Raw genomic sequence first — 27,789 nt, 5'->3', positions numbered from 1 at the left:
ATATTCAACCTTCAACATATACCTAGGTAGGTACCTACTTGTTTTCATTTTAATAAAATAAAAAGCGGGTAAGTGGGTAAGTATCGTTCTGTTGTACATTAGGTGCTGCGTGGATCACTATTATATATTATAAGTAGCAGTGTTAAATTTGAATCCAATGATAGGTATCATTGTGTACAAAAAACGATTCTGTCAGCCTAGATATATATTCCAATGGTTGGTTGAAAAGGTGGTTTATGTTTTAATGGCCTGAATATACCAAAATTTAAGTTCTTTTATAATTATTGTAAACTATTTACAATTTAATTTATGGAAATCTTGTATTAAATTTTCAAGTATTTTTACTGGGCCAAAAAACTTTTATCGACACTTCAAAAAACATTCTCAAAAAAATCGTAAATTTCAGTTGTCTATCAGCTCAAAAAAAGTCAAAATATTTTGAAAATTAAATCATGCAAAGAAAATGCCTACTTAAATAACTGGTGAAATTTTCAAATATCTACGACTTATACTTTTTGAATAATAACAAATTTTTAAAATAGTTTGAGGATAAATCGTTAGTGTCGAGAGTGATAAATAAAAAATAAAAATGTTATACACAAATCAAAAATTTCTAATATTTTATAAAAGGAAAAAAAACGGCTAAAATATTTTGAAAATTATTTGATGTCTAGAAAGTACTTATTTAATTATCTAGTAAAAATGCAAGTTTACAGTTATTAATTTTTTAATTAGGTATACCTACAAAAAAACAATTTTTTTTAAAAACCGATTTTACCAAAAAATTCTTGTTTCCCTTGATTTGTTTTTTAATTTACTAGTATTTATTTCCTTTCACTCCTCCTCTCTTCTTTTATTCAAAGTACTAGCTGGTTCAAATTTTCAACTGAATTTGAAGATCGATGTATTTTTTTACTATAAAAAGTGAAATGTACCTACACAAGCACAAAAATTAATATGAAAGCAGAAAGACTTAGGTACTGTTCAAAATATTAAATAGTGAATAACACTATAACATATAATATAATTTATTTTGTGAAGATTAAAAATTGTGTACATTACATTTTTTTATAAAAATTAATTTTTGAGATAGATATTGAATGTTTTTTTTAAGGGGATTGGAAGCATTGATTTTCTGTCTTTGTCTTACACACGTGGAATATAGGAAAAATAGCTATACGCGCCTGACAAAAATTAAGATACTTCTAGTTGTTCGATTTAAAATATGTAAAGATGATTGAATTGGTATACAAGTTTACTTTGCATCGGTCGAAGCACTTTATCGATTGTTTTATTGTTTAAAATAAATATTTTGATGAGAATAAATATTTTAAATTTAATAAATTTGTCAATTTTTATTATTAAATATATATTGAAAATATTAAAAATATACTTCAACTGATGCAAAGTAAACTTGTATGCCAATTCAATCATCTTTACATATTTTAAATCGAACAACTAGAAGTACCTTAATTTTTGTCAGGCGCGTATAGCTATTTTTCCTATATTCCACGTGTGTAAGACAAAGACAGAAAATCAACGCTTCCAATCCCCTTAAATAAATAACTTTGTAGAATTTTTTAATTTAAATAATACTTACTTATATAATATTATTATGTGCTATATGCCCCTATGTCCTATATAAATACATTTTGAGACAAATTCTTCATATTTTTTATTTATGCTAAGGTGCAAAAAGATGGGAACAAATAAAATAGTATTCATGTATTTAGATTAAAATTTAAAAATCGAAAGTCGATAAACAATTTTACTTATAGGTACATAGGTATAGTGTTATTTAACACGTGGAAAGAGGATTGTGAAAAGTATCAAGTACTTAACTAAATATAATAAGTGATTAAAAATGTACCTGCATATTAAAAATATTTAAAAATGAAACCATTCACTTTGAAAAAAAAATCAACCTGTGAAAAGTATTAAATTCAAATTTAACGTACCTATATTATATAGAGTACATCCAAATAATATATACCTAATATATGTATAGTTATACGCCACTATGTTATAAATAGTAACTACTTGTATTCATTTTATGCGATTTTAATGTATTATTTAGTTATTAAATCATTTACCTGGAAAAAAAAACTTTAGATATTATAACCTTATAAGTAAAAAAAAAATTATTAGCCGAGGATTAATCATTTGATAGGCTACAACGACTACGTTTAATCCGCGTCGCCCTTGCAATCCACGGTGTGTGTGTACCCTGCTCTATATACCTCCCCACACCCCTTACTTGCATGTATAAATATAAACTACAGCTTAAAAATACCGTCTGTTCCGGACGTGTACAGTATATAGTACTTAGGTAGTGTTTTAGTTGTCCGGACTCCGGATCGTGCTCTCAGTCAGTCCACACATAACCGTTACAATGTCACCAACTCTAATAATGGACTTCAATCGTACTGTATCAAGACCTCTGCCACAATTGGGGTAGGCTAAAATATTATCGAAAAAATACACATTGTAATCGAGTGTACTTGTTGAGGGAATTTTGTCATTGTCTTAATCTCAAGGCTGAGTGCGGCCGTATTACAATTATATTATACAATACTGCCTCAAAAAATACACGTGATTTTCTAATAAATATATTATTATTATAATTTAGTAATTTCCCATTTTTCATTATTAAACTTTAATTTATAAACCTATGTCCTATATATTCAAAAATTGAAGAAAACAAATTCATCATTTATACGTTTAAGACCACCATTATATAGATTACCTATACATAGATATATTTTTTAAACAAATAATATGTGGACAGTGTCTAAAATTTTTCCATTTTCTTTTCTTTGTCGTTTGCGTTGACGAATTAATGGGTACAGTAAAAATAAAATATACATAGGAATGTTTTTATACAATTTCTAGTTTGATGGAAAACGAAGTAGGAGAAACTCACTTGTTGGGTTGGAACCTTCCAGCTGAAGATCTCATCCACATCCCAGAACATTGGTTAAAATACCAAGAACCTAGTGCGTTGCAACATTACTATTTAGCATTTATGTACACACTTTTTACATTTATCGCATTATTTGGAAATGGTTTGGTCATATGGATATTTTGTATGTAAGTACCTACCTTATATGTATATCTATATATTAATATAAATATCATTAGTGCATAGCCGGTTTACACCACTAGTATCAATATATTTTATATATTATATACCAAATACCTATTTATTATTATTTTATTAGTATATTAGTACTTTTTTTTTACACAATACTATATTATTAAATATTTTACATAATTTTTACACAATAACCAACATAATTTCCTGTTCAATTGCATTGTTGCCCAATTTTTTAAAACAAATGATAAACTTAAATTAAATGTAACAGGTCAATAAACAAAGTAAAATAGATATAAAAGAAAAAGATACCTATATAGCACGTGAAAAACAAAAATAAAATAATATTTAAATTATTTTTATTTTTTAATTATAATTATAGGAATAACAGACAATATACCATAATACAATATAATATTATATAATTTAATAGTAAAATTCTTTTCTTATTACTTAAACGTTTTAAATATTTTATATAATAGAAATTCATTAAAAATATTTTGATGGAAAAAAAATGTATTTTAAAACAATATAACATTAACTACTTACCTACTAAAATGTAAAGTAATCAGAAAAAGTATACGTTTTATATTGAAGTACCTAGTTGTAGAATAAAATGAAAAATATTTCTCTGTAAAAGTTTCCAAAATATTACATAAAATCTATAGTATGTATCAAAATTTCGTTTACTATTTATAGCATTAAAAATATATATATGATATAATGATCTTTATTTAATCATAAAAGTAGTTAAACCTTATAAAAACTATTATATAATATATCTGTAATCATTGTTATAAACAATAAATCAAAATTGATGTTTGATTATTAAATTGTACCTATAAACAATTAATAACTATGAAATAAGATACATGAAATGGATGGCTTGAATGAAAAGAATGCCTATATTTTATCGGCTCTAGGTGGATACTTTACATAGTACATTACGTTACAACTTACATAACTGAATACTTTATTTCAGAGCAAAGCCATTACGAACGCCGTCCAATATATTCGTAATTAATTTGGCATTGTGTGATTTTGTGATGATGGCAAAATCACCAATTTTCATATACAGTTCAATAAATCGTGGTTATCAAGGCCATTTTCTTTGCCAGCTATTTGGTGTGGCCGGAACTTTTAGCGGCCTCGGTGCGAGTGCTACGAATGCTGCAATTGCATATGACAGATTTAGGTAGGTATCTATTATAAATAATAAATACTCACCTGAATTTCTTCTAATATATTTTTCGACCAATTTAAAATATTTCCTTACCTATTATTCTATCTAGCAGTCGTATTTATTCCTGGTTTTGTACCTACCTTAATTATATATTTTTGTTTCATACTTATAATATTTCTGGTTATAATAATATTTAATCAATATTAACTACAGTGTAAAATAAGTATACAGTATCGAACGTTTGAGGTTTGAATGTAGTTTTATCTCATATAATATATATTTTATAGTTATAATACGTATATAGGTGTGCTATTATAGTGGGCCTCAAAGATTTTTTTACAAAATTGGTGATCCGCACAACTAGAAAGGTTGGGAACCGCTGCACTATCCTTTTATACTATACCATTTACCTATAATATTATTAATATACACTATGCACATGTTTACATTATAAACTATTAGTGTGGGTTTCTACTACCTATTAACTATCTACTCGTTCTTAATTTTATCTAAGCTATTGTAATTATTAATAATAATAATAATATACCTATATATTAGTTTATTACATTTAAACTTCTTAATTTAATTCGCGTTCAATTTTGGTTTAATTTTTTTTTATATTACTCAGCGTTAAATAAGCCAACTTTCATTATATAGATTTTAATATAATATTAACTATTGCGTTATATTACGTTATATATTTGGTATTAAATTAATGCTGTTGACATATTTTACTTGTAGTAGCTAACTTTAAAATAAAAAACTAATTATTTACGTATCAGTATCCTTTTTACGTTAAAGTAATCATTTGGATAAAAAATATGTTTTAAATGTAACACTTTATTTTTTAGTACGATAGCAAAACCATTCGATGGACGTATGACTTATGGTAAAGCATTGTTTTTAATCGCATGTATTTGGGCTTATACTGTGCCATGGGGCCTTTTACCTCTAACTGAAAAATGGAATAGATTTGTACCAGGTTAGTCATGAATCCTTACTATATATATATGAATATATTATATTATAAAATATTGTTTAAAAAAAATCTGTAAGTACTAAAAGTACAAAATAAAAATTAGCTATTTTAAAAATAACAACATATAGAATAATTATATATAATATATAATTATATTCTAGCATTAAAATTGTACACGTTGCAACCTAACAAATTAAAGATAAAAAATATATTGTTACTTATAAACTTTTAACTCTATTTGAAATGTGAAGCCATTTATGTAATAATGGTATTTATAAGTACTTATCTAAAAGTATTCTAAGCGTTTTCACGTATCTATAGATTATAATCCATTTAAAAAATATAGAATTTAACAAAAAGATAATGAATTTAAATTTAAATCGTAAAGTACTTCAAATCAGTTAAATATGTAGGTATTTATAAAATGCACCATTTATAATTTAAATTTGACTACTTTCTTAAATTATAGTTTTTCACAATAATTAAATATGTATAATATATACTGTTCTCGTGATAATTATATATAGTTAGTTGTAGGAAGTTTATACAGTGGCGTATACATAACTTTTATAAGGAAAGGAAAGATCAGTGTAAAAACACCTAAATTATGTACAAAAAAATAATTGTTTTGATCTATTTATAATAATCTAAAAAAAAAAGTTCATTAGTGTACAAAAACATTAGCTTTAGATGAAACTCTAACGAAGTTCTTAAATGCATACACTTAAATTTATCAACTATAAAGTGTAGATAGGTAAATGTTAAACAAATGATCTATGGATTATTAAAAAATGCTTATTGCATATATTTTATATTTAATTCGTTTTATTTCAAAAATTTCTTATTAAAATAATTAAATTATGAAATTCAATTTTCTTTTTTTTTTTGCCAATTATTTTTGTATTACTTTTTTAAAAGTGATAGGAATAACGAGCAAAAAATGACCTAACTTAACAAGTAATAGTGAGATAGGAGATAAGTTATATCTTTACATAAATGTATTAATATATTATAGACTATAGATAACTGTAACTACTTATAACTTTCTATAATATTATAAACTATCTATAAAGTATACATATAGTATAGGTACATAATTTGTTCTATATTAAATCCATATATAGCCGTTATATTTGTGTAGTATAGATATTTATTTTCTTAATACATGTTAATTTTTAATTACCAAATACAATTTTTTATAAATATAAACAAAAATATTATATTTTTAAGCATTTAAAAAAATCATAATTTTCTAAAATGTAATAAAAAAGTAAGTTATGGGGAAAAAGATCTAAGTTCTGATCATCACATTCTCACTTGTATAGGCCCTGTACAAGACCTGTATTAATACATTAATATAAATACGCGCCGATGGACACTATATTATTATACTACTTACACTATATTTATTTAGAAATTAATATTGTTTAACTTATTGAAATTAACGATTACTAAGACTGTATTTTTTATTTCAGAGGGGTATTTGACAAGTTGTACCGTTGACTATTTATCTCCAACAGACGAAACTAGAGCTTACATTGGAATAATGTTTGTTATTTGTTATGTAATACCAGTCTCATTAGTCATATTTTTCTACTCTCAAATTGTTAGCCATGTTTTCAATCACGAGAAAGCACTTCGTGAACAGGTTAATTAAAATTTTATGGTAGTTGATTTTTTTTTTAACACGTATTTTATTACTTAACAAATTTAAATAATGATAAATCCTTGTAGTATTTGATTTAAAATGACAAGTATAAATAAAATGGTATCTTTTTATTTTATTATTATTCAAATGTTTATTAACCTAATTAATTTCTCATTCGCTGTAGATACTTTGTGTACATCTACTCAATAATTGATATTTTTACTATAAGCAAAACAATATGTTTATTTTTACTTTTATTATATTGATTATACATTGATATAGATTAAGTATTAGATTAAGTATAATAAATGACAAATGTACATGATAATATTACAAACTAAAGATAAGTACTTGGTATTTACTAATAACTAAATTGCCAATAAATTATTACTTATTTAATATAATAATTATTACTTTAACCACTCATCCCTAAATTGTAATGCTATAAGTTCTGGACGAGTGCACATTATTTAGAAATTATGTTTACCATGCAACTGTATGTACTGCTTATTTAATACATATTGTTGTCATATAAGAGTTATAAAATGTGTTTCAGTAAGTCTTGTATCTTGTTTTAAATTTTTGTGATATTATTTTTCTAAATATGAGGAAACATTAATTGTAAAAAACCTACTCTATTATATTATATATTCAGTACTTGCCAAACTAAAGTGATACTGCATAACTGTAATTTTAATGTATATAACGCAGTTATATTCAACTTAGCATTGGCTCATTAATTACACGTAGTCACGTAGACGCCTAAATCGAAATATTTAAAAATTAAATTATATTATACTTTAAATTAATTTATTTATCCTGACATTTTAGGCTAAAAAAATGAACGTAGAATCGTTGCGAAGTAATCAAGATGCCAACGCCCAATCGGCAGAAGTAAGAATTGCAAAAGCAGCTATCACAATTTGTTGCTTATTCATAGCTTCTTGGACACCATACGCCGTGGTTGCCATGATTGGTGCTTTTGGAGATCGGTAAGGTTTTTTTAAACTTTTGATGATTTTTAAATATTTTCTGAAAATTAAATTACTAACTCAATAATGAATAATTCAGTTTTTAGTGTAAATATATGATCACTAAGAATCACATAATATTATTTAATTTACTGTAACACCTACTAATCAGTGTCATATTTTATATTTCAAGATCATTGCTGACACCTGGTATTACAATGATTCCAGCAATATTTTGCAAAACTGTGGCATGTTTTGATCCTTATGTATATGCAATAAGTCATCCAAGATACAGGTGAACTAAATGATAATTATTTGTGATATAAATTATAATTTATTTTAATTGCTACCATATCCCACCCGTAATTAATCAAGAATTATGTTATTACTTAAATATAGGTTGATTATTTTATTATGTTTCTCAATTTATTGCTGAGTTTGCAAATCCATAATTTATACAACTTTTCATTAATTTTTTGTTTTGAGATTTTGAAATTTTTATTTAATCGAAATATTGCTAATAATGAAATATTAACTTTTTAGAGAAATAGATTTGTGAACTAATATTGAAATTAGAGTAATAAATGGGTTGAAAGTTTTAATAAAAATATGAGGTACATTTTTATGTCAAACACTCTGAGACAGGAAACTGCAGCCTTTTCCATAAATAAAAAAAGAAAATTACATGTAAACAACTATTGTATACAAATAAATATGTATGTATACATTATTATATTATGATACAGTTTTTTTTAAATATACAACACTTTAAAGTTTAAATTATCACAAAGTTAGTTTTACCCTTGATAACTAAGGTGAAATTGACCTCTAAAATTGAGTTCCTATCACAATTAATCTTTAAAAATTTAATAACAAATAATTTAAAGTTGTTTTTTTTTTTAATTTACTAATCATTTACAAACCACAAAATTAATTTTTACGTTTAGGAGTCAACTTCATGGAGCTTCTCCGCTTAGTCTTATTCATTCCGAACCTATATCAGTATTTAGTAAATTAATTGTGAATAAATAATTCAAACCACTTTTTGAAAGTTAGAAAACAAAATTGTAAGTTTTGACAATTATTGCTAATTTTAGTCAGCAAAGAGAGGGGTTTCGATTTTTTTATCAAAATTTAACAAATAATTTCAAATTATATTTCAAAATAATAAACTCTAATATTTTAATAGAATTAAGTATAGTTATATTTAAAATTTTCTTTTTAACGAAATACAATATAAAAACAATTTTAAACAATATTACGTTATTAAATTTCTTATAATAATGATTATGATATATTACGACGTACATAATTATTTATTATACTGTTTGAGTAAAAGAACATCCATAAAATCATAACAAATAAACAACAGAAGAAATGATTAAAATAATTAAATCTTACCTATTATCATTTTCAAATGTGTATACCTACTCATTAATCAAAATCGAAGTCAACTCCATGTTCTCAATTTTTTTGACGTAACACGTTTAGTGTAGCCTTATTGGTTTATAAAATATAAAATATGTACTTGTAACTTACAAATTGTAAGTACTAAATTTGATCGTGCCAAAAAATATTATTATAATTTTGATATTTTAAATTCCAAAGTTGTTTGCAATAGTAACTAAATATTTTTGTCGTTTCGGAATAGATTTGATAAAGTATTAAGCTCCACGAAGTCAATTTCTCAAACGTAAAAATTAATTTTTTTCTTTTTACATAAATTATGATTAATTTTCTAATTATTTGCACTACTTTTAATCAATTCTACCAAAATAGTCGAATAACTTCATAACAATCCATTTAATCATTCTACACACGTTATATAAATATGTAATATATTATAGACAATATATTTTATGAATATGGAAATATATTTAATCGACTGAGGAACTTAGGTATTCTATTTAATTAAATTTATAAAAGTTATTTTTTATTTAGGTTGGAATTATCAAAACGTGTTCCATGTCTTGGAATTAATGAAAAGCCACCACCAACAGCATCAGAGACCCAATCTACAACAACTACAACTGCTTAATATATATCTACCTAATATTATAATAGGTTAATAATTACAAATTTATGAAAAATCAATAATAGATAAAAAACGAAACGTGTGTCTTGTAAAATAAATACATTTTATTTAACTGTCTACTCCAAAGAATATACGTTTTCTATTTATTTAAAGCTATAATATGAAACGTTTAATTTACGAACTTACTTTAGATTGATTGCAAATAAAAACGTAAGAAATAATTTTCAGTGTACCTGTTCCATACTAAATGTGTAATCAACTAAATAAATTATTTTTGTTATGTGAATAATGAAACGAATTAGGTAGTAGGTACCTGTGGTTAAGTGAGAGAATTATGAATAGTAAAATTATACGTGACTATTGTTATAAAGTTTATTTCAAAATTAGGAAACAATAATAGAGTTTACCTTTTATATTTATATAATATATATAATTATATAAATATAAAATTATTTAACCTGACAAAATTAATTTTATTGAACATTATTCATACACATTATAATATATTATAATATAACGTATAAAAATTAGTATCTACTTATCCACTTTAATTAAATGTCTGTTAATACTTAATAGAATTCTACTAATTATTTTCTATTCTTTTTTTTTTTAACTGTACTTTTAAAAGTAATATACTTTTAGTAATAAAAATATAAAATATAAAACAAAAAAAAAAATAATGATAATATAATATTTAACGTAATAGATAAATAAAATAAATTAGAAAACTCGCGGTTTGCTGCATTTAGTTGAAGTTAAGTATACCTTTGTCATTGAGTTAGGTCATATAATGGATGTGCTAAACTTTAATTCAATGATAAATCACTGCAAAACTATTTTGAGCAAGATTATCTGTCAGCCTATACTTTTCTAACTTTAAAGCTTATTTTATTTTATATTTAAAGTTATTATAAGTATTTTTTAATTTTTTGAATAGTAATAGTTATAATACATTATTACATTAATACAGTAGGATGAACTTAAATACTAAGCAATTTGTTAAAAATAAATAGCATATATTATAATGTGATTTGATAAAATATCTCTAAATAACTGTTATTAACTTATTAATGAATACCGACGTACCGTAAACCTGGATGTGAATAGTTTCATAAATTGATAAAACATGAATATATTTAAATTATCATTGCGCAATGTAAATAAAAAAATACATCATGTGAAAATTTTCGTGGCCCTAAAAATATTTTTGGAACTACAATTCACAATAAAATGCAATTTAATAAATGGTATTTTGTTAAAATATCAACTTGAATTAATGTTAAAAAAAAAAAATGATATGTACCAATATATTATGTATATTTAAGATTTTTATGTTTTTGTAATAAAACTTTTGAGTAATCATTAATTAAATTGCTAATCCATATTTATTAGAATTGAAAATTGATAATACCTAAATTATATAACAAAAATATAATAAAATAATAAATATAATATAATTATATTAATTTTATTTATATAACTTAAAATTAGTCGAAATATTTTGAAATTGTATTGTATGTAGAGAATTATTATTTAAGTAATATAGTATAAAATGTTTCAAGTTTCTATGATTTATATTTTATGATTATGAATGATAACAAACATCATTTTTGGATAAATAATTGGTGTATCATTTAAATATATCCACTATCCATTATTTCATTGCGTCATATTTTGAACTTAAATAAACTAAATATCACAAAATCAGTTATGTCTTGAATGTGTGCAGCATCATACATTTTTGTCTTAGATAGCTTTTAAACTAAAATTTTCCTCGACTTTACATAATTACTTTGATGATAGAATTTCGCCCGTTGTAAAAATATAAACTCTCAGTTTATTTCTGCTCTTTTCAATAGTTTAATTGATATACCTCATTTTTTCTTTCGTGTTCTATTTAAATTCCCTTCTGTTCACATAACGTTTGAAATTAAACTTCCATTTATACATTTCTACATTTATTGTACTTCCTGCGGGTGGTGGTAAACTCTCCCGATTTTTAAAAATAGTAAACTCTCCCGATGGTAAACTCTCCCGGGTTAATATTATGTTTACCTGAAGTATATGTGTAAACTCTCCCGGGTTAAAATTATGTTTACCTGAAGTAAATGTGTAAACTCTCCCGGGTCAACTTTATAGTTACCTGTAGGAAGTATATGTAAGCTCTCCCGAGTTGTTTTAAATTTTATTGCTACACTACGAGTTGGCTACACTCCAGAGATTGTGATTATCATTTTATCGTATCATATTACCATAAATGTGTAAATCATATTACCATATTATAAAAATATTTATACAAAAAATAAAGAAAAAAATATAACCCAAAAAATATTAGATTATAAAGAACAAAAAAATAGATTCCCTAACTCTTTTTAAAATCTGTATGTTCTTATTATCAAAAACAATAATTTTAACATTTTTACGTATATTTTGTATTTGTAACTTATATTATTATTATTATTATTGACTATTTTTAAAAGAAACTTTAATGTATATTGGATTTTTTGAAATTTTATTTTTTATTGTATTTTGACTATAATATCATGTTCATAGCAGCTAAAGACATTAATTTATATTGTTATTATTATTATATATGATTGACTATTTTTAAACACAACTTAAATGTATATTAAATTTATTTTATGATTTTTACTAGACCCGGGAGAGTTTACATGTTTCCGTTAGGTAGTACAGGAATAAATCCGGGAGAGTTAACACGTTTCCGTCAGGTAGTACAGGAGTAGACCCTGGAGAGTGTACCATCGGGAGAGTTTACAATCGCCCCTGCCTGCAGTCATAATCATCCAATGGACAGAATGCTTAGGCTACCTAGTCAATCAAGGATGACCTTTGCTTCCGCCTCATTTTATGTTCCTATTACTTTTACACATTATTCATCAATATCACTCATTGTATATTGTATTTTGTACATAATTTACTAAATATTATAATTGTTTATATTTTATTTTTTTTTTTCTAGTTGTTAAATTAAACTTAAGTTTATATTTTAGCTTAATGCTTTTATATATTTTTTAAATTTTTATTACTAACTGGGGTTTACTCCAATAAATAAATTAATACAATTTTACACATTTTTTTAGTTCAAATAACAAAACTGGAGATTTAAATGAAAAATAACGATTTGTTATTTTATTGTTTTTTTTTTTTTAATATGAATAATATAATTTATTACTACCTATATACATAACGGAATTTTCAAAATATTGTATTAACTTTAAGCTATTTATTACACTACGATCTTATTCACACTGTTCTACGCGACACTTCTACTTGACTTATTTAAGAGGATGTCAGCGCACTATTTGTTTTCTCTCTCTAGTCTACGTACAACACAGACAAAACGCATTTACGCAGAATCATTTTTTCTATGTTTTTAAGTAATCTTATAGAGTAAAATCACTCATTACAAAAAAGATAGATAATAATATTTTTGAGGGAATGACATATCGATTTTATATTTTATTGTTATTTGACTATCAAAATAAACAAAATAATGTTGTACATTTAAACGATGTTTAAATTGTTTTGAGACCACATTTTGACAAATCGATATGTCATTCCCTCAAAAATATTATGCTCCATCTTTTTTGTAGTGGGTGTTTTTACTCTAAGATTACTTAAAATCATAGAGAAAATGATTTTGCATAAATGTGTATTGTCTATGTTGCGTGTGAGCCAGAGAGAGAAAACAAATAGTCCGCTAACATCCTCTTAAGTTATTAACAATTATTTATACTACAATAAATAATTCCTATTATAATATTTATTATGTATTATATTATGCGATTTGTTTTTAGAAAAATATAGTTAAACTTACTGCATTACTTGTAGAATAATATCAACATAGTATAGTAAAATATTCTCGCTTAGAATGGTTTATCGTATTCAATGATTTTTCATTGAAATCAAATTTAACACATCCATGACGAGGTACATTTCTCGATACTTACTCTACAGCTGACTGCGGAGCGATTTCCCCAGTTTTTATATTAGAAAGAATTATGATTTGTGACCTATTGGTTACTATCAAATTTAAAGGCAAAGTTTCAAATATAATATTTAGTAGAATATTATTTAGTATTATTTTAACGTTATTAGGTTAAGTTATTGTAAATTTTATTCTCCATATTCAACAATTTATTTACGAATTTTTAAAATTTTAGTTTAAAGTACACTGAATAATTTTTAGACTTTATATGGTTTCTTTTTGCGAACAACTTATAAAAATAAATTTCATAAAATAAACCTTTCAGTAAGGAGAGGGCATAATGATACTTTAAGCCCTATCGTATATACACTAGCTAATTTTAGATAAAATAAAACAAATTTTTGTGTAATAATATTTATGTTTTTAAATAAAATATCATATCATTCCAAACAATTCTTTAACATCTCTAATTGATAAAAACAATCTGTTGACTATTGTTAAAATACATAATATTACATACATAAATACATACATAATGATGCTAACCTTTTTTCTTCGTCGGGCATCTTTAGTAAACAATTATCTTTGAGCGAGGCACCAAATATTATAAAAGTACGAATAATCTCAGTCTTAACCTAATAATATAAATTTTTTTAACTATCATATATTTTGTGAATTTTTTATTTAATATTTAGTTAGTATTATGGAATTCATAGTAAGTAATTGGTAAAAAAAATATTAGTTATATTTATAGAAAATTTGATAAAATATTAGGTATGTTTTTATGAATAAGTGAATTTTTTACATTAATTATTAGTAATTATTATTTTTTATAGAAAATACGTTTAATTAACAAAAAAACTTATCTCGGGTTGGCGAGGGGACCTAGCCGAGAAAAATTTAACGCGTAACGAAAAACCATAAAAGAAAGAGAGAATGAAGGAGACCGATAACTAACTAGTTTTTATTTTTTGTGTTGGTAAAAATTATATTTCTAGTGTACCAAAGAGATTATATATTAATTATTTTTATAATTTCCCGAAATATCTATTTTCAACGAAACCGTCGTATGTACAGATACGACGAATTGACACAATCATAGAACGATAGAACCAACGAATAAGGTCGTACCTATCTATTAGATTATATTCATTATATTACAATAACGTGTTTGTTTTATTTAATAAAAGGATTTCAAAATTAAAACGTACTAAGTTTATTAAGAAATAAAAAATCATTAATTATATTTATATTGGTAACAGTTACATTTTCCATAAAATAATTTGTAAATATAATAATAGCGACTGTCTTTGTAGCCTTAAATTGAAAAAAAGTTAATAATGATAATATTGTGATATAAATACATAATTATTATTATTATACAAGATGTACGATGGAACTTCCTTCTTTTTAAAAATACTTATCACCAATGAAAAGTTCGTAAGTATATACATACCTACTACTTTTTTTTAATAGCTTATCACCATCGAAGAAGGTCGTAAGTATAGATACTACTTTTTTTCTAAGGTGGTATCTCAAAACAACCCATAAGTCTATTTTTTTTAGTTAATATTTTAATATTTATAAACTCTATAATAGGTATGTATCTACATTTTTAAACTGATATAGGTATTATGTTAAAATACAGAATAAGAATTTAAATTTGAATTTTAGTTTGGTTCATCCTGAAAAGTTGTCAAAAACGAGATACGACCCTTTTTGTTGGGGCAGTCGAAATTATTATGATTACTACTTAATTGATATAAATAATAAACTGAAACATTTAATATAAAGTATATACATATATATATATATATATATATATGTATATTGCAAATACATTTATGAGTACCTATAGTTATTTATTGCATCTATATAATATTGTCTTATATTTTATTGTCTAACATAACTTTTATTCAACTTTAAAAATTGAAATAACTAATAAATTCTAATAAGATTGTTCATTGTTAGTAAACGAAACACAAAGTCAAACATCACATTAAGAATAAGTGTAAAATATTTTCATATATTTTTTAATTGTATTACTATTATTATTGTATTTTTGGAATGTACAGTCTCGATACACGAATTTTATGGGAGGTAAAAATGAATTCGACTTATGTACTTTTCAAGTCACAAATATTGAGTGTATAGAAATTTCTTAGGAACTTATAAGGAGTTATCGTGGTTTTAAAGTTATTTAAAAGAAATTTGTTGAGTTTTTTGTTTTAATTAGACAATTTTTGACGAGCTATATACAGATTACTTTCGTGAGCCTACATATGGCTCGTAGGGTTTGGGTTAGCACCCACTTCTTCTACTGATCTGCTGTGTAGAATATACTCAATATAGTAGTTTAAAACATGTGTAATTATAAGTATTATATATAGGTACATATTTATTATTTATATCTTACCTTATTATAATATTTTATCCGATCCGTGGATAATACAAATAAAATATACCATTTTACAAATAAAAAATAAAAACTACAGTATGATATTTAAATTAAGTAAAATATAATGCACTGATACATTGAGTTTTATAATGAATAATTATTGTTAGTGTTTGTATCGATATATAGTACCACACTCCCTTCCGCAATGAGTATACCATGATTACATAGCTTTTTTTAAATCTGTTGTATCACGAAGACTTACAATACCTAACATCGAATTAATGATGAAGAATTATTTAACTTACATGGCATGCATGTTGTATTTATTTTTGCAACCTAAGCACTTTCACTATACATTCAATGTTTTTTTTTTTTTTTTTTTAAACATTTTTAGTTTATATAAAATATCGCATAAAGAGCATATTTAGTGGATCTAGGAAATTAATGGTTTTACAATGATATCATTTATAGGTGATTGAATATCAGTATTACGAATCCACTGATTAAAACTAAAACACGGTTGATGTATTATAATAGATATCTACCTATTCCTATTAAAACCAGTCCAAATTAAAAAAAAGTTGAATCTCGGAATATCGAGCACTTATTAGTTTATAGTCCCATTTCAATTCTCTAACTTACATACCTCACGCAAATAAGTAAAAAACCTAATATCATGATTAAAAATTGAATAATTCGTTAATAATGTTAATGATATAATATATTGTAAAACCTCAATTAACCATCAGGACCAAGAGAGTGACGGATAAAAGAAAAAAATTCATTTTTATATTTATATTATTATTTACTATTATTATTATTATTATACGCAAGTAATAGGATACATGCTGATAAAATAAAACAATTTTAATTAATTGATTATTTTAGTTTATTTATATGAATTTTTTTCATAGATTCTTCTTAATAGCTTTAAATTTGTTAAATCGGCTTCATCTTATTTTTTATACCTCTTTATACATTTAATTACACGGTATAATTTATTTTATAGATGAAAACAAGTGGGACCATAATATCCATAATACGATCGTACAATATATTCTATTTGTAACTCACGAATTTATGGCACCCAGTGTCCGGTGGTTTAACAGAAGTTAATGGATGAGAGAGTCACAGATAATCGAGGTTTTAATGTAATCATATAATTACACGATAAACTAGTATACCCATGTCACATTAATCTACATTTTTCATTACTTCCAATTGCACTGTCTAATTTATTATGTATTTATTATTTAGTATAAGTTTCAGAGGTATAATCATTTTTTATTTAATTTTTTAAAATTTATTTTAAGACCACTAAAAAAATATTTTGTAGAAATAGATGGAACCTTTTTCAATTTTATTATACGTCAGTATTCGCTAATATGTATCATAAATTTAAAAATTTTATAATAATGCAATTAGTACGTCATATTATTTCTGCCAATAAACCTATAATCTAATAGTCATGAAGCTTAGAAAAAAACTAATTTGTATTTCTTTAAAATTGTTCGTAGTTAACTGTAATATTATCTTAGTAAATCTTTTAATATATTATATTATATATATCATATAGTAACTTGAAAATTTTCAAATCACTTTCAGTTTTCATTATTCAAAAAAGACATAAAACATCAATGTAAATTTTAAACCAATATATCCAACTGAGAATTTAAAATTAATTACTTTTTCAAGTTCAAACTATGTAATTTTCTATTATTTTAACTTTTATCAATAAATTAATTTGAATTATCATACGTTTGTGAAGGTGAAATATATTTCTTTTCAATTTTGGATGACGTGAATTTTTCATACACGAATCATTAAGTCGTGTAATCATGTTTCTACTTTGATTATGTAAACTCAAACATATTTTGAATCTAATTATAATACGTAGGTATTATAATTTAATCATTGTGTAAATAACAGAATAAGGTTGTATGTCACCGAGGATAAATTTAAAAAAATAATAACAACATCCCTTGTAAGTTAGCGAGGATTATCAGTTGATAGGCTACAATTAAATAATCCATGTTGTTCCTGTGATGCATATTATTTATATAAACCCAGATCGGCTTAATAATTGCGTTTGTTTCGGTCGTAGTAGTGACTAGTGTTTTAGACTAACACTAACAAACGTTAATAATGGATTTTAATCGAAGTGTGTCGAGACCTTTATCACAACTAGGGTATGGTACAAAATTATTAAATATCATAGTTTAATGTAAAAAACACGATATTTTACAAGGTTTATAATATTAGGGATATTTTGACTTTTAATTAGTTCTAGTTTTATGGAAAATGAAGATGAACTTCAATTAATGGGTTGGAATCTTACTCCTGAAGATCTTACTCATATACCAGAACATTGGTTGTCGTACCCAGAAGTTAGATCACTCTACCATTATATTTTGGCATTTGCTTATACAATTTTATTTTGTCTCGGTGTAATTGGAAATGGACTGGTATTATGGATATTTTGTGTGTAAGTATAAATATTACATTAATAAGATGTGCATATATATATATAATATGCTCAATGGAACATAATACGTATAATAATAATTAATATAGAATTGAAAATTAACTTATTTTTGAAATATATATTAACAGTATCAAATAAAGTTAATATTTATCTTGTAGAATTATAGTAATAGTTCACTATTATGTGTAACATAATTTTAAAAAAAAAAGTTCACGAATGCCTACTTAGCTACTTTTTTAAATTTTATATTCATGTAAAACCTTTATGTGGACATAATATAACCTTTTATCAATCGATTGAAAACATGAATATAATATTTCAATGTAAATAAAATATACAAACACGTTTTAACGATTTTTTTTAAAAATAATAACCATTTTTATTAATAAATATGTTCAAATTAATATTTAAGAAATTTTATATATTGTAGATCAATTCTTTTACTATTTTATTTTAGGAGTATTTAAAAAAAAAAATTAAAAACTAAATATTTATAACTACCTAATTTATTTTATTTATTTCTAATTATTGTTTTGATCGTTTTTAATCTATTATAATACATAGGTAGTAAAATACATACTACACATTTTATAATTATATTCAGCCTTCAAATGTAACTGGTATTCGTCAGTCATTCACTAAATCATAATATACTATATTGTATATTATGTTAGTGTCGCCCTAATAAAATAATAGTTACTATTGAATATAATAAATTATAGTAATTATGGTATCATTATTCATTAGTTATTTTCAAGAAAAAAAAAATAAGAAAAAATATTTGTCTAACTGTAATATTTAAATTCAATATAGTTTTAATAGAAGTTTTGAAAATGTGTTCTTTGAACATTTCTATTAATATATGCATATATAATTAATTGTATAATGTACAATATATGTATTGCACTTACATGATAAATAATAATTTCTAATTGTACTGTCTACTTATGTTCTGAGAGTTTATAGAACAAGCGATAACATATGTCTTTATTTTTAGGTTAAAAAAAATATTTTAATTGTTTAAAGTCTACATTTTTAATATTTTTCGTGTAATCATGTAATAAAATAGAGGTATCTTTAATTTTAGATCAAAACCATTACGAACACCTTCAAATTTGTTTGTCCTCAATTTGGCGCTCTGTGATTTTTCTATGGTATTAGTATTACCAATTCTCATCTATGATTCAATAGATCATAAATATCCAGGTCATTTACAATGCCAGATATTTGCATTGTGCGGATCTATTAGTGGCATTGGAGCAGGTGCCACAAACGCTGCAATTGCTTATGACAGATATAGGTATAATCATTTAATTAATTTTATTATAATTATCATTCATTTAATAAGCTGAATTTTTAGATTATTAAACACTAATAATAAAAAAGTTGGATAAAACAATTATTGAGTTATGTATGGTTTATTAGGGAAGTTATGTTAATTACAATCTACAATACCTATCGAGGAAAGTTTATTTATTCAATATATATTATTAATGATAGGCATTGGTCAATAATACAAATTTAAATAAAAAATAAAATATTCAAATAAAAGTAAATCATAATAAATATGTTTCTTATCTTTAATTATGTTAAGTATGTGTTAAACAAAAACTAGGTTTAAACTTCAGTCGTTGTTTCTAATAGATACACGGATCTTTAAATCCATTAAGGTTAGAAGTTAAAGATAAAAAATTCTTAGTAATTTTTAATAATAATAAAAAAAAACGGAAATTTTTATGAAAAACTAGTTTTTTGACAAATAATATTAAATTTTTTTTTTGTTTGTTATTCAAAAATGAAAATACAAATTTTACTTATATTACTCGAAATAATAAAAAAACGTTTCGATATTATTTAGCATACTGCATAAACAATAATATTTTTATAATATTTTGATTAATTTTAAACCATAATATAGGTATACCATAAGTCCACGAACATAATATATTCAAACCGATCTACGGAACGTTGATATTGACTATCAACTTACAACATACCTATGAAATAATAATAATAATAATAATAAATATACATTTACGATCTGTTTTTTGCAAAAAATAAATTTCTATCAGCTAACAGACCGTCTTCATTTAGAATTATTTTTCATCGTGTACAACTATTTATCATTGAATTCAAAATTAAAATATTTTACTTTACTACATCGATTTATCCTATTCAATTTAAAGGTACAATCGATATCGATACAGCATAACTTTCCCTGTTTTTTTTTTCTACTTATACATATTATATACCTAATATTAGTAATTAGGTATAAAGACTTCATTAGGTTATTAGTTGGTGCACATAATTTTTATTACATCTAAGATGTAAATTTGTAAACAACTGTACTAAAAATAGATTTTCAAGAAATCCTTAAACTTATAAATTTAACAATATATAAATGGTCATACCATTAAATTATTATCTAATTATTTTTTTTATTATAGAAATTGTTAAATATCAGACAATGTATACATTTTCCGAGCAGTTTGAAATATGAATACAAATAAATTATTTTCTGTACAATATTTTTTATAAAATGTATTTTTTCATACTGTCCGTAATGCCTATATACATACAATATATAACTAAATCGTTTTCATAAATATTTGAAATATATATTCACATTAAATTATTATTTTTTAGTACAATTGCAAAACCATTCGAGGGTCGTATGACTTATGGTAAAGCATTAATATTGATCATATGTATTTGGACTTATGTTTTACCATGGTGCTTATTTCCTTTAACAGAAAAGTGGAATCGATTTGTACCAGGTGAGTTGATAAAACTGTAAAAAATAAAATGTAGCGATATAAACAATTGTAGTGATACTATAATGACGTAAATATTCTTTTTAATTTATTCTTTATTTAAAGTTAGTATAAGTAAATTATTTAATAATGATTTATTTTTTCAGAGGGTTTTTTAACAAGTTGTTCTTTTGACTACTTAACGCCTACCGAGGAGACTAAAGCATTTGTTGGAACCATGTTTGTGATTTGTTACGTGATTCCCATGTCTTTTATAATATATTTTTATTCACAAATTGTCTGTCATGTGTTCAACCATGAAAAAGCACTCCGTGAACAAGTAATTCAAGTCCAATTTTAAGCCTAATACATATATATATATTTCAGATTTATAAATTAAATCGAAGGTTCCTCAGTCGTCCATTTATCCCAATTACAAACATCAAAAAAACATAATCACGATTTATTTTTATTAGCATACAAAATGTTTCAAGTTTTAAAAAATTCGTCAATATCATAAAAATATGCAAATTATTTTACAGGAAAACATATATACATTATACAATTTTTAATTTTATCACCTAAAGTCTAAAATGTTTTTGTGGTTTTACTCGATTACTTGTATATTATTTTTATTGCATCATAAAATTAAAAAAAAAAAGAAGTTTTATACAATGCCATATACATTTTTTATAACCAATTGAACTTAAAATGTTGACAACTTTGGTTACTCTAACGCTTTATAACGGTTTTTGTTATTTTATAGCAGAAACTTTAAGCATATTATGCGAGTATGTATAATTTTCTATAAAGAATGAAATTTTCAAAATATTTAGACTAATTATAAACTATTTTAAGGTTCTTGAAATGTTTTTTTTAATATTCATAAACATTTTTAGTTTCATTTAATATATACGATCTTGCATATTTTATTTTTCTTATATTTAAAAATATTATAAATATATGCGTACGATTTTTCCTATAAATATTTTAAGTTTAGTATTTAATCAAAAATTAAAAATTTGTAATTATTTTTTCAAAAATCAAGCATATTGTTGAGGTCCTTAAACTTATGTATATATAATATTTTATTGTATAATATAATATAAAAATTTTCAACACAGATTAATTTTAAGCTATTGCTTATTTATACTATGAACCTATTCATGCCGTTTTATAGTTAGTCAGTATTGGCTCAAAAGTGAATAACAATAATAATTTATGGCATAAATATATACTCCTATAGTAATTAATAATACAATAAAATATAAATTCTATGTCTTTGGTAAAAATTAATTTAACCTATTGTATTAATAACATTAAAAATGTATAAACTAACAAACCATTTCTGCTTAAAATCATAACGAGGTACTCTCGACATCTACTATATAGCAGAACGAGTTCCCGTTTATTTTAAATTATTATTATGGAAAAATTTTATTTCATTTAAAAAATTTTGAAAATCATTTTTTTTTTACATCGAATTAGGCTAAAAAGATGAACGTTGAATCTTTACGAAGTAATCAAGATGCAAATGCTCAATCAGCGGAAGTTAGAATTGCAAAAGCCGCAATTACGATTTGTTTCCTGTTTGTAGCTGCTTGGACACCATACGCAGTGGTCGCTATGATTGGGGCTTTTGGAGATCAGTAAGAGTTTTGAAACCTACATATTTAATATATTAATATGCTATACATTTTAAATCAGACTTTTGACAAACCATCATATTTATGCCAAACTTTTACTATGATGAATACAATTATTATTTTTCAAATAAAATAGGCGATTGATTTTAATATATTTGAATCGTGTATACTAATATTTTCGTTTTATTTCGTCAGGATCACTTGAATTAAGTTCGTTAGAAATAAAATACTTACTTATAATAAATAACAAAGGCCCAATTTCTATAATTTGAAAAATTACTTTTTATATGGTTTTTAAAGTACCTACAATATTTGTTTTTAATTTATGATTTTGATTCATCTTTAAATATTATTTAAAAAAAATATATGTAGGTAACTAAACAATTTTGTTCTTTACATATAAGTTTTCTTTAATCGTCTCCTTAAAAAGTGAAAAAATTCAAACTAAGTGTTTTTCTTGTATAACACTATAAGTGTCTCAAATCGTTACAGTTTCCTATTTGAAATTTGTGTCAGTAATAACCTTTTGTTTTAAGATCTTTACTAACACCTATTACGTCAATGCTACCAGCAGTGTTTGCCAAGACAGTAGCTTGTTTCGATCCTTATGTATACGCAATCAGTCATCCTAAGTACAGGTAAATCAATACAAATCATAACAATCTTGACAAGTGCTATAATAATTAATATTGTTTTATACATAAATATAAATCTAATAGTTTTGAGTTATAATAAATTTATAACAAATTATTAGTATGTTTTATTATTATTATTATTATTATTGCTTCACGCACCATTCAAATGCTTTGCAGCTTTTACCAGAGTTCTCCAACCTTCTCGATCCTCTACAGTCTACATTCTATTTCTTAATCTCTTTAAGTCATCCTTTACTCGATCCGTCCAACGTTGTCATGGCCTTCTTAAAGGGTCGTTTTTTATTTGGCTTGTTGATGAGAGCCTGTCTAATCAATTTGCCTTCTGTATGCCATACATGGCCAACACCCAGCCAACTCTATTTTGTAAATTGGATGCATTATACAATTTGATTAAGTTTGAATATTTCTTCTCTCGTATAAATCAATATTGGGGTTTAACAGAGGTACACATATTTTCCTAAGTTTTCTTTCGAAGGTCAATAGCTTATTTTCGTCACCTTGCGTCGTGGACCATGTTTCACATTCGTACATGGTTACGCCCAGTAAGAAGGCAAATTTGATACGGTCATACGTGATGTGACCAGTCATAGGAAAGATACCGAGAATTAAATGAAAAAATTGTGCAAGGTAAAGATTTGAACACACGACTCACGCGACCGAGGCGCCGGCCTCGTAACAATGGTGCCCTCAGTCTTATCATTTAACATTTAACCTCAATATACTCCTATCTGGGCCAAAGTGACAGTGTGCACGGCTGAGGAAAGAACGCAGGCGCTGGGGACGCGTCAATGTATAGTTTTAAAGGAGTTTTGGCCTGAGCACTAAACTCATTGAGACCATTGAATGGGTGGTATCCTCTATTTTCTGAACTTATTCTAGATTTAATCATATTATGCATAATGCATATTATTTTTATTAATTTTGGCTATCTTCACTGATGATATACTGGCATAATCTCAATAATCGTAGTGCTTCAAAATAATAATTTTGGTGATCTAAATATTTTTACCAAAATTGTTTTATCAATACTTACCTCAAATCTCTCATGTATATGAGCATAAATCCATCTTCTTAAATTCACAAATAAATTTAAAAAAAATAAAACTGAAGTAGCATCTAGAATCCAATACTCTCCTCACTCAAATTCTGTCTGCATGAATCATTGTTAAATGTTATTGGAATTCGTTAACTTTGATATAATAACTAGGTAATTTAACACAAATTTTATTTAAGAGACTAGCGAAAATGCATGTGTTATTATACGTACAATACATCCGAACAACCACTTCCACCAACCTCCATCATTGTCTCATTAAAAAGTAAACTATAGCAATCATCATTGTTCGACATTTTTTTCATCTGTTTGAGCAGTATTATCAAATATTTATAATACTAAAAATATGACTACGAACTAAGATCTAAAAATATAATGTCTACAACAATAGTCAACTACCGATACCTATACCTACTTATTAAAAATTACAGAATACCTATATTTTTTATTTGGTTAATTTGCAAAATAGTAATTAAAATATTATATATATTTATGCATTTCATTGTATATATTTTTTAACGAACATTTAATTTTTATTTTGTTTAAAAAAAATATTTTGAATTTGTCATTTAGATTAGAACTTTCAAAACGTGTCCCATGTTTGGGTATTAACGAAAAACCTCCGGCAACGAGCGATACGCAATCAATAACTACTTCTGCTTAATGTATTTTATTTTAGTACACAATTTGATTTTTTCAAATTTCAATGTTTAGATTTTAATAAAAAAAAAAAAAAAAAAATTAACTCAAATGGAAAGTATAATATTTAAATGTAAAAACAGAAATTAACTATAATATATTTAGTGTAAGTATCAGTTTTTAATGTATTAAACGTCTCACTTATACAAGTGTGTAAGTGTTAGGCCATTATCATAAATTTATATTGTACATGTATAATGTCTTAATTGAAATTTTATTTAAAATAATAATACAAATACTTACATTTTCTATAAAATTATGATGTACCTAATATTGTTATTTTATTTTTTTAGATTTTAACCTTTTATTATTATAACTTGTGATTTTAATTTATTTTCCTTATTTATATTGAAAAATAATAATTTATAGATTATAAATGTGTTACCATAAATTATAATTTTCAATAATTAATAGTTAGTTGTTCAATAACAGCAATGAGTATAAAATTATACTTTACTAAGTCTGGCCAAACTCGCGCAGTCGTTGAAACGTCAAACTTCTGTGATTGGATACTGTAACTGCCATGTGTAAGCTACGACGCCTTTCCGTCTTAATTTTCTGTATTTTTGACAAACTTATTTGGAATAGAGACATAATTACATAGAGTAGGTATTGTAACACAGATTCGTATTTAAGAATTGCGAAGCCCAGTGTGAAAATAATTGAGAAGCTTAAATTTATGTTCACAAGTATCTTTAAAATATCTATTTTAGATCCTGAACGGAGTGAGAAATGTATTGATTTTACAATGATGTGTTATTTTATTAATATTTTTTTTATGTCTTGTGTACACATAACTTTTCGAATTTAAAACTTCAGGAGTGGTTTCCGATGACAAATTGAATACCCTTGGTACATTATAGAGATCAAAAGTAAGAATTTTCTATGTAATCACCTCGATCTAATACCAAAATCTAATCTTATGTAGACAGTAAAAAATAAAATACCTACCTATGTGATTGTCTAGTTTTAAAAACTGCTTAGGTAAACCAGTAATAACTTATTACAGGCTACAGCATGATATTTAGCTATATTATGCAGCTAAATATAATTTCGTACACTTTTAGATGAATAAATCTACAACTGATTGACGGTTGTTTTAATAATATCATAAAATACGAAAACATTAGTAAAACTAAGTCAACAAGTTGCAAATATCTTAATATAAAAAAACTGGTTCAGTTAGGTACATAGAAAATCAATTAAAATGAAACATTCATACTTAAATATTAATAATCTCGATTTGAAAGTTATATAATATTTTTAATTCTCCGAAATACATTTTAAATGCAAACCCTAAAATTATTATATTAGCTATATATTCTATTATCTATAAATCTATAATAATTTGCCTATATTTGAATATTATGATATTAAATTACTTTTTGTTATCACCCTGCCAGTACGCTGTATAAAATTATCTCCCCGTAACATAGTTATATACAATTTATCACACCGTCAAAATTCAAAAATAAAATAAGTTACACATTATTAATAATAAAATATACCATAACTATAAATGTTAAAGAAATATATAAATGCATATAGCATGTCTACTGTCTAGGTACATGTGTAGGTATAATACCTATTCATATGATTATGCTCATGATTAATATTTATTTGGCAATGATTAAGTATTTTACATACTAAGGTATTGAGTAGTCACTAGTGACTAACTAAATATTAATTAATATAACATAATTTTATTATTTTATTATTAATTTACTTTGAATTATTATTATACTCAAATAATTATTTAATGTAATTACAATATCCAATAATCACGGTCTTAGAAGATAAGGTCGGACTACTCCCCCCCGTCAGCCCATGACAATTGTTCCGCTTATTTGCGCGAAAACATTTTAAATTTCCACCACATTTTCAAAAAGCGCTGCTGTTTAGACGTTTTTGAGGTTAGGAATTTATTGTAGTGTTGAGTTATAAAAATACCGCCAAATGTTATAGGGATTTGAATTTGAATAATAATGTAAATATTGTAATATTATTTTATCATTATTCATTACATATTGTTCTATGTTTGACCACGGATATTTACTAATATTAGTATTATGTTTTATGGGTTATACATACACATGTTTTTAAAATAAACAAAATTTATGATACATGAAATTGCATTTTTTTTATTTAACTCCTAAGTCTTAATTCATTTTAATTTGAGATTGGTTATTGTATAAAATAATTTATATTAACAATGCCAAACAAAATTTGTTGGTTTGGC

General features: G+C 24.4%; 2 protein-coding genes and 1 long non-coding RNA gene across 3 annotated transcripts; 2 read left to right on the top strand and 1 right to left on the bottom strand.

The window, feature by feature from the left end:
* Nucleotides 1–2,285: 2,285 nt before the first annotated feature.
* On the top strand, nucleotides 2,286–10,039 carry LOC114120431 (opsin, ultraviolet-sensitive). The gene is made up of 8 exons (XM_027982330.2): nucleotides 2,286–2,454; nucleotides 2,893–3,090; nucleotides 4,077–4,289; nucleotides 5,129–5,259; nucleotides 6,732–6,904; nucleotides 7,736–7,896; nucleotides 8,069–8,170; nucleotides 9,817–10,039. The coding sequence occupies exons 1-8, from the start codon at nucleotides 2,393–2,395 to the stop codon at nucleotides 9,911–9,913; spliced, it is 1,137 nt and encodes a 378-aa protein (XP_027838131.1). The 5' UTR covers nucleotides 2,286–2,392; the 3' UTR covers nucleotides 9,914–10,039.
* On the bottom strand, nucleotides 7,801–16,465 carry LOC126550025 (uncharacterized). Its single transcript, XR_007604046.1, has 3 exons — nucleotides 16,276–16,465; nucleotides 14,406–14,494; nucleotides 7,801–7,936 (listed from the first exon to the last, which is right to left on the bottom strand). It is a non-coding gene; the product is annotated as an uncharacterized LOC126550025 (long non-coding RNA).
* Nucleotides 16,466–18,310: 1,845 nt separating this feature from the next.
* On the top strand, nucleotides 18,311–27,673 carry LOC114120442 (opsin, ultraviolet-sensitive-like). Its single transcript, XM_027982344.2, has 8 exons — nucleotides 18,311–18,446; nucleotides 18,542–18,742; nucleotides 19,830–20,042; nucleotides 21,389–21,519; nucleotides 21,663–21,835; nucleotides 22,984–23,144; nucleotides 23,678–23,779; nucleotides 25,425–27,673. The coding sequence occupies exons 1-8, from the start codon at nucleotides 18,403–18,405 to the stop codon at nucleotides 25,513–25,515; spliced, it is 1,116 nt and encodes a 371-aa protein (XP_027838145.2). The 5' UTR covers nucleotides 18,311–18,402; the 3' UTR covers nucleotides 25,516–27,673.
* The last annotated feature ends 116 nt before the right edge of the window (nucleotides 27,674–27,789 follow it).

The sequence above is a fragment of the Aphis gossypii genome, chromosome 2 (assembly GCF_020184175.1).
Source record: "Aphis gossypii isolate Hap1 chromosome 2, ASM2018417v2, whole genome shotgun sequence".
In the NCBI taxonomy this organism is placed as follows: Eukaryota; Metazoa; Arthropoda; class Insecta; order Hemiptera; family Aphididae; genus Aphis; species Aphis gossypii.
The sequence above is the reverse complement of the archived record's forward strand: the minus strand, read 5'-3'. Positions and strand labels throughout refer to the sequence as shown.

Excerpts from the sequence above, each read along its gene's own strand:
- LOC114120442 (XM_027982344.2), top strand. The coding sequence starts at position 18,403 with ATGGATTTTAATCGAAGTGTGTCGAGACCTTTATCACAACTAGG. Across the intron at positions 18,743-19,829 it reads GTATTATGGATATTTTGTGT|ATCAAAACCATTACGAACAC; the intron begins GTAAGTATAAAT and ends CTTTAATTTTAG. Across the intron at positions 20,043-21,388 it reads ATTGCTTATGACAGATATAG|TACAATTGCAAAACCATTCG; the intron begins GTATAATCATTT and ends ATTATTTTTTAG.
- LOC114120431 (XM_027982330.2), top strand. The coding sequence starts at position 2,393 with ATGTCACCAACTCTAATAATGGACTTCAATCGTACTGTATCAAGACCT. Across the intron at positions 5,260-6,731 it reads ATGGAATAGATTTGTACCAG|AGGGGTATTTGACAAGTTGT; the intron begins GTTAGTCATGAA and ends TTTTTATTTCAG. Across the intron at positions 7,897-8,068 it reads ATTGGTGCTTTTGGAGATCG|ATCATTGCTGACACCTGGTA; the intron begins GTAAGGTTTTTT and ends TTATATTTCAAG.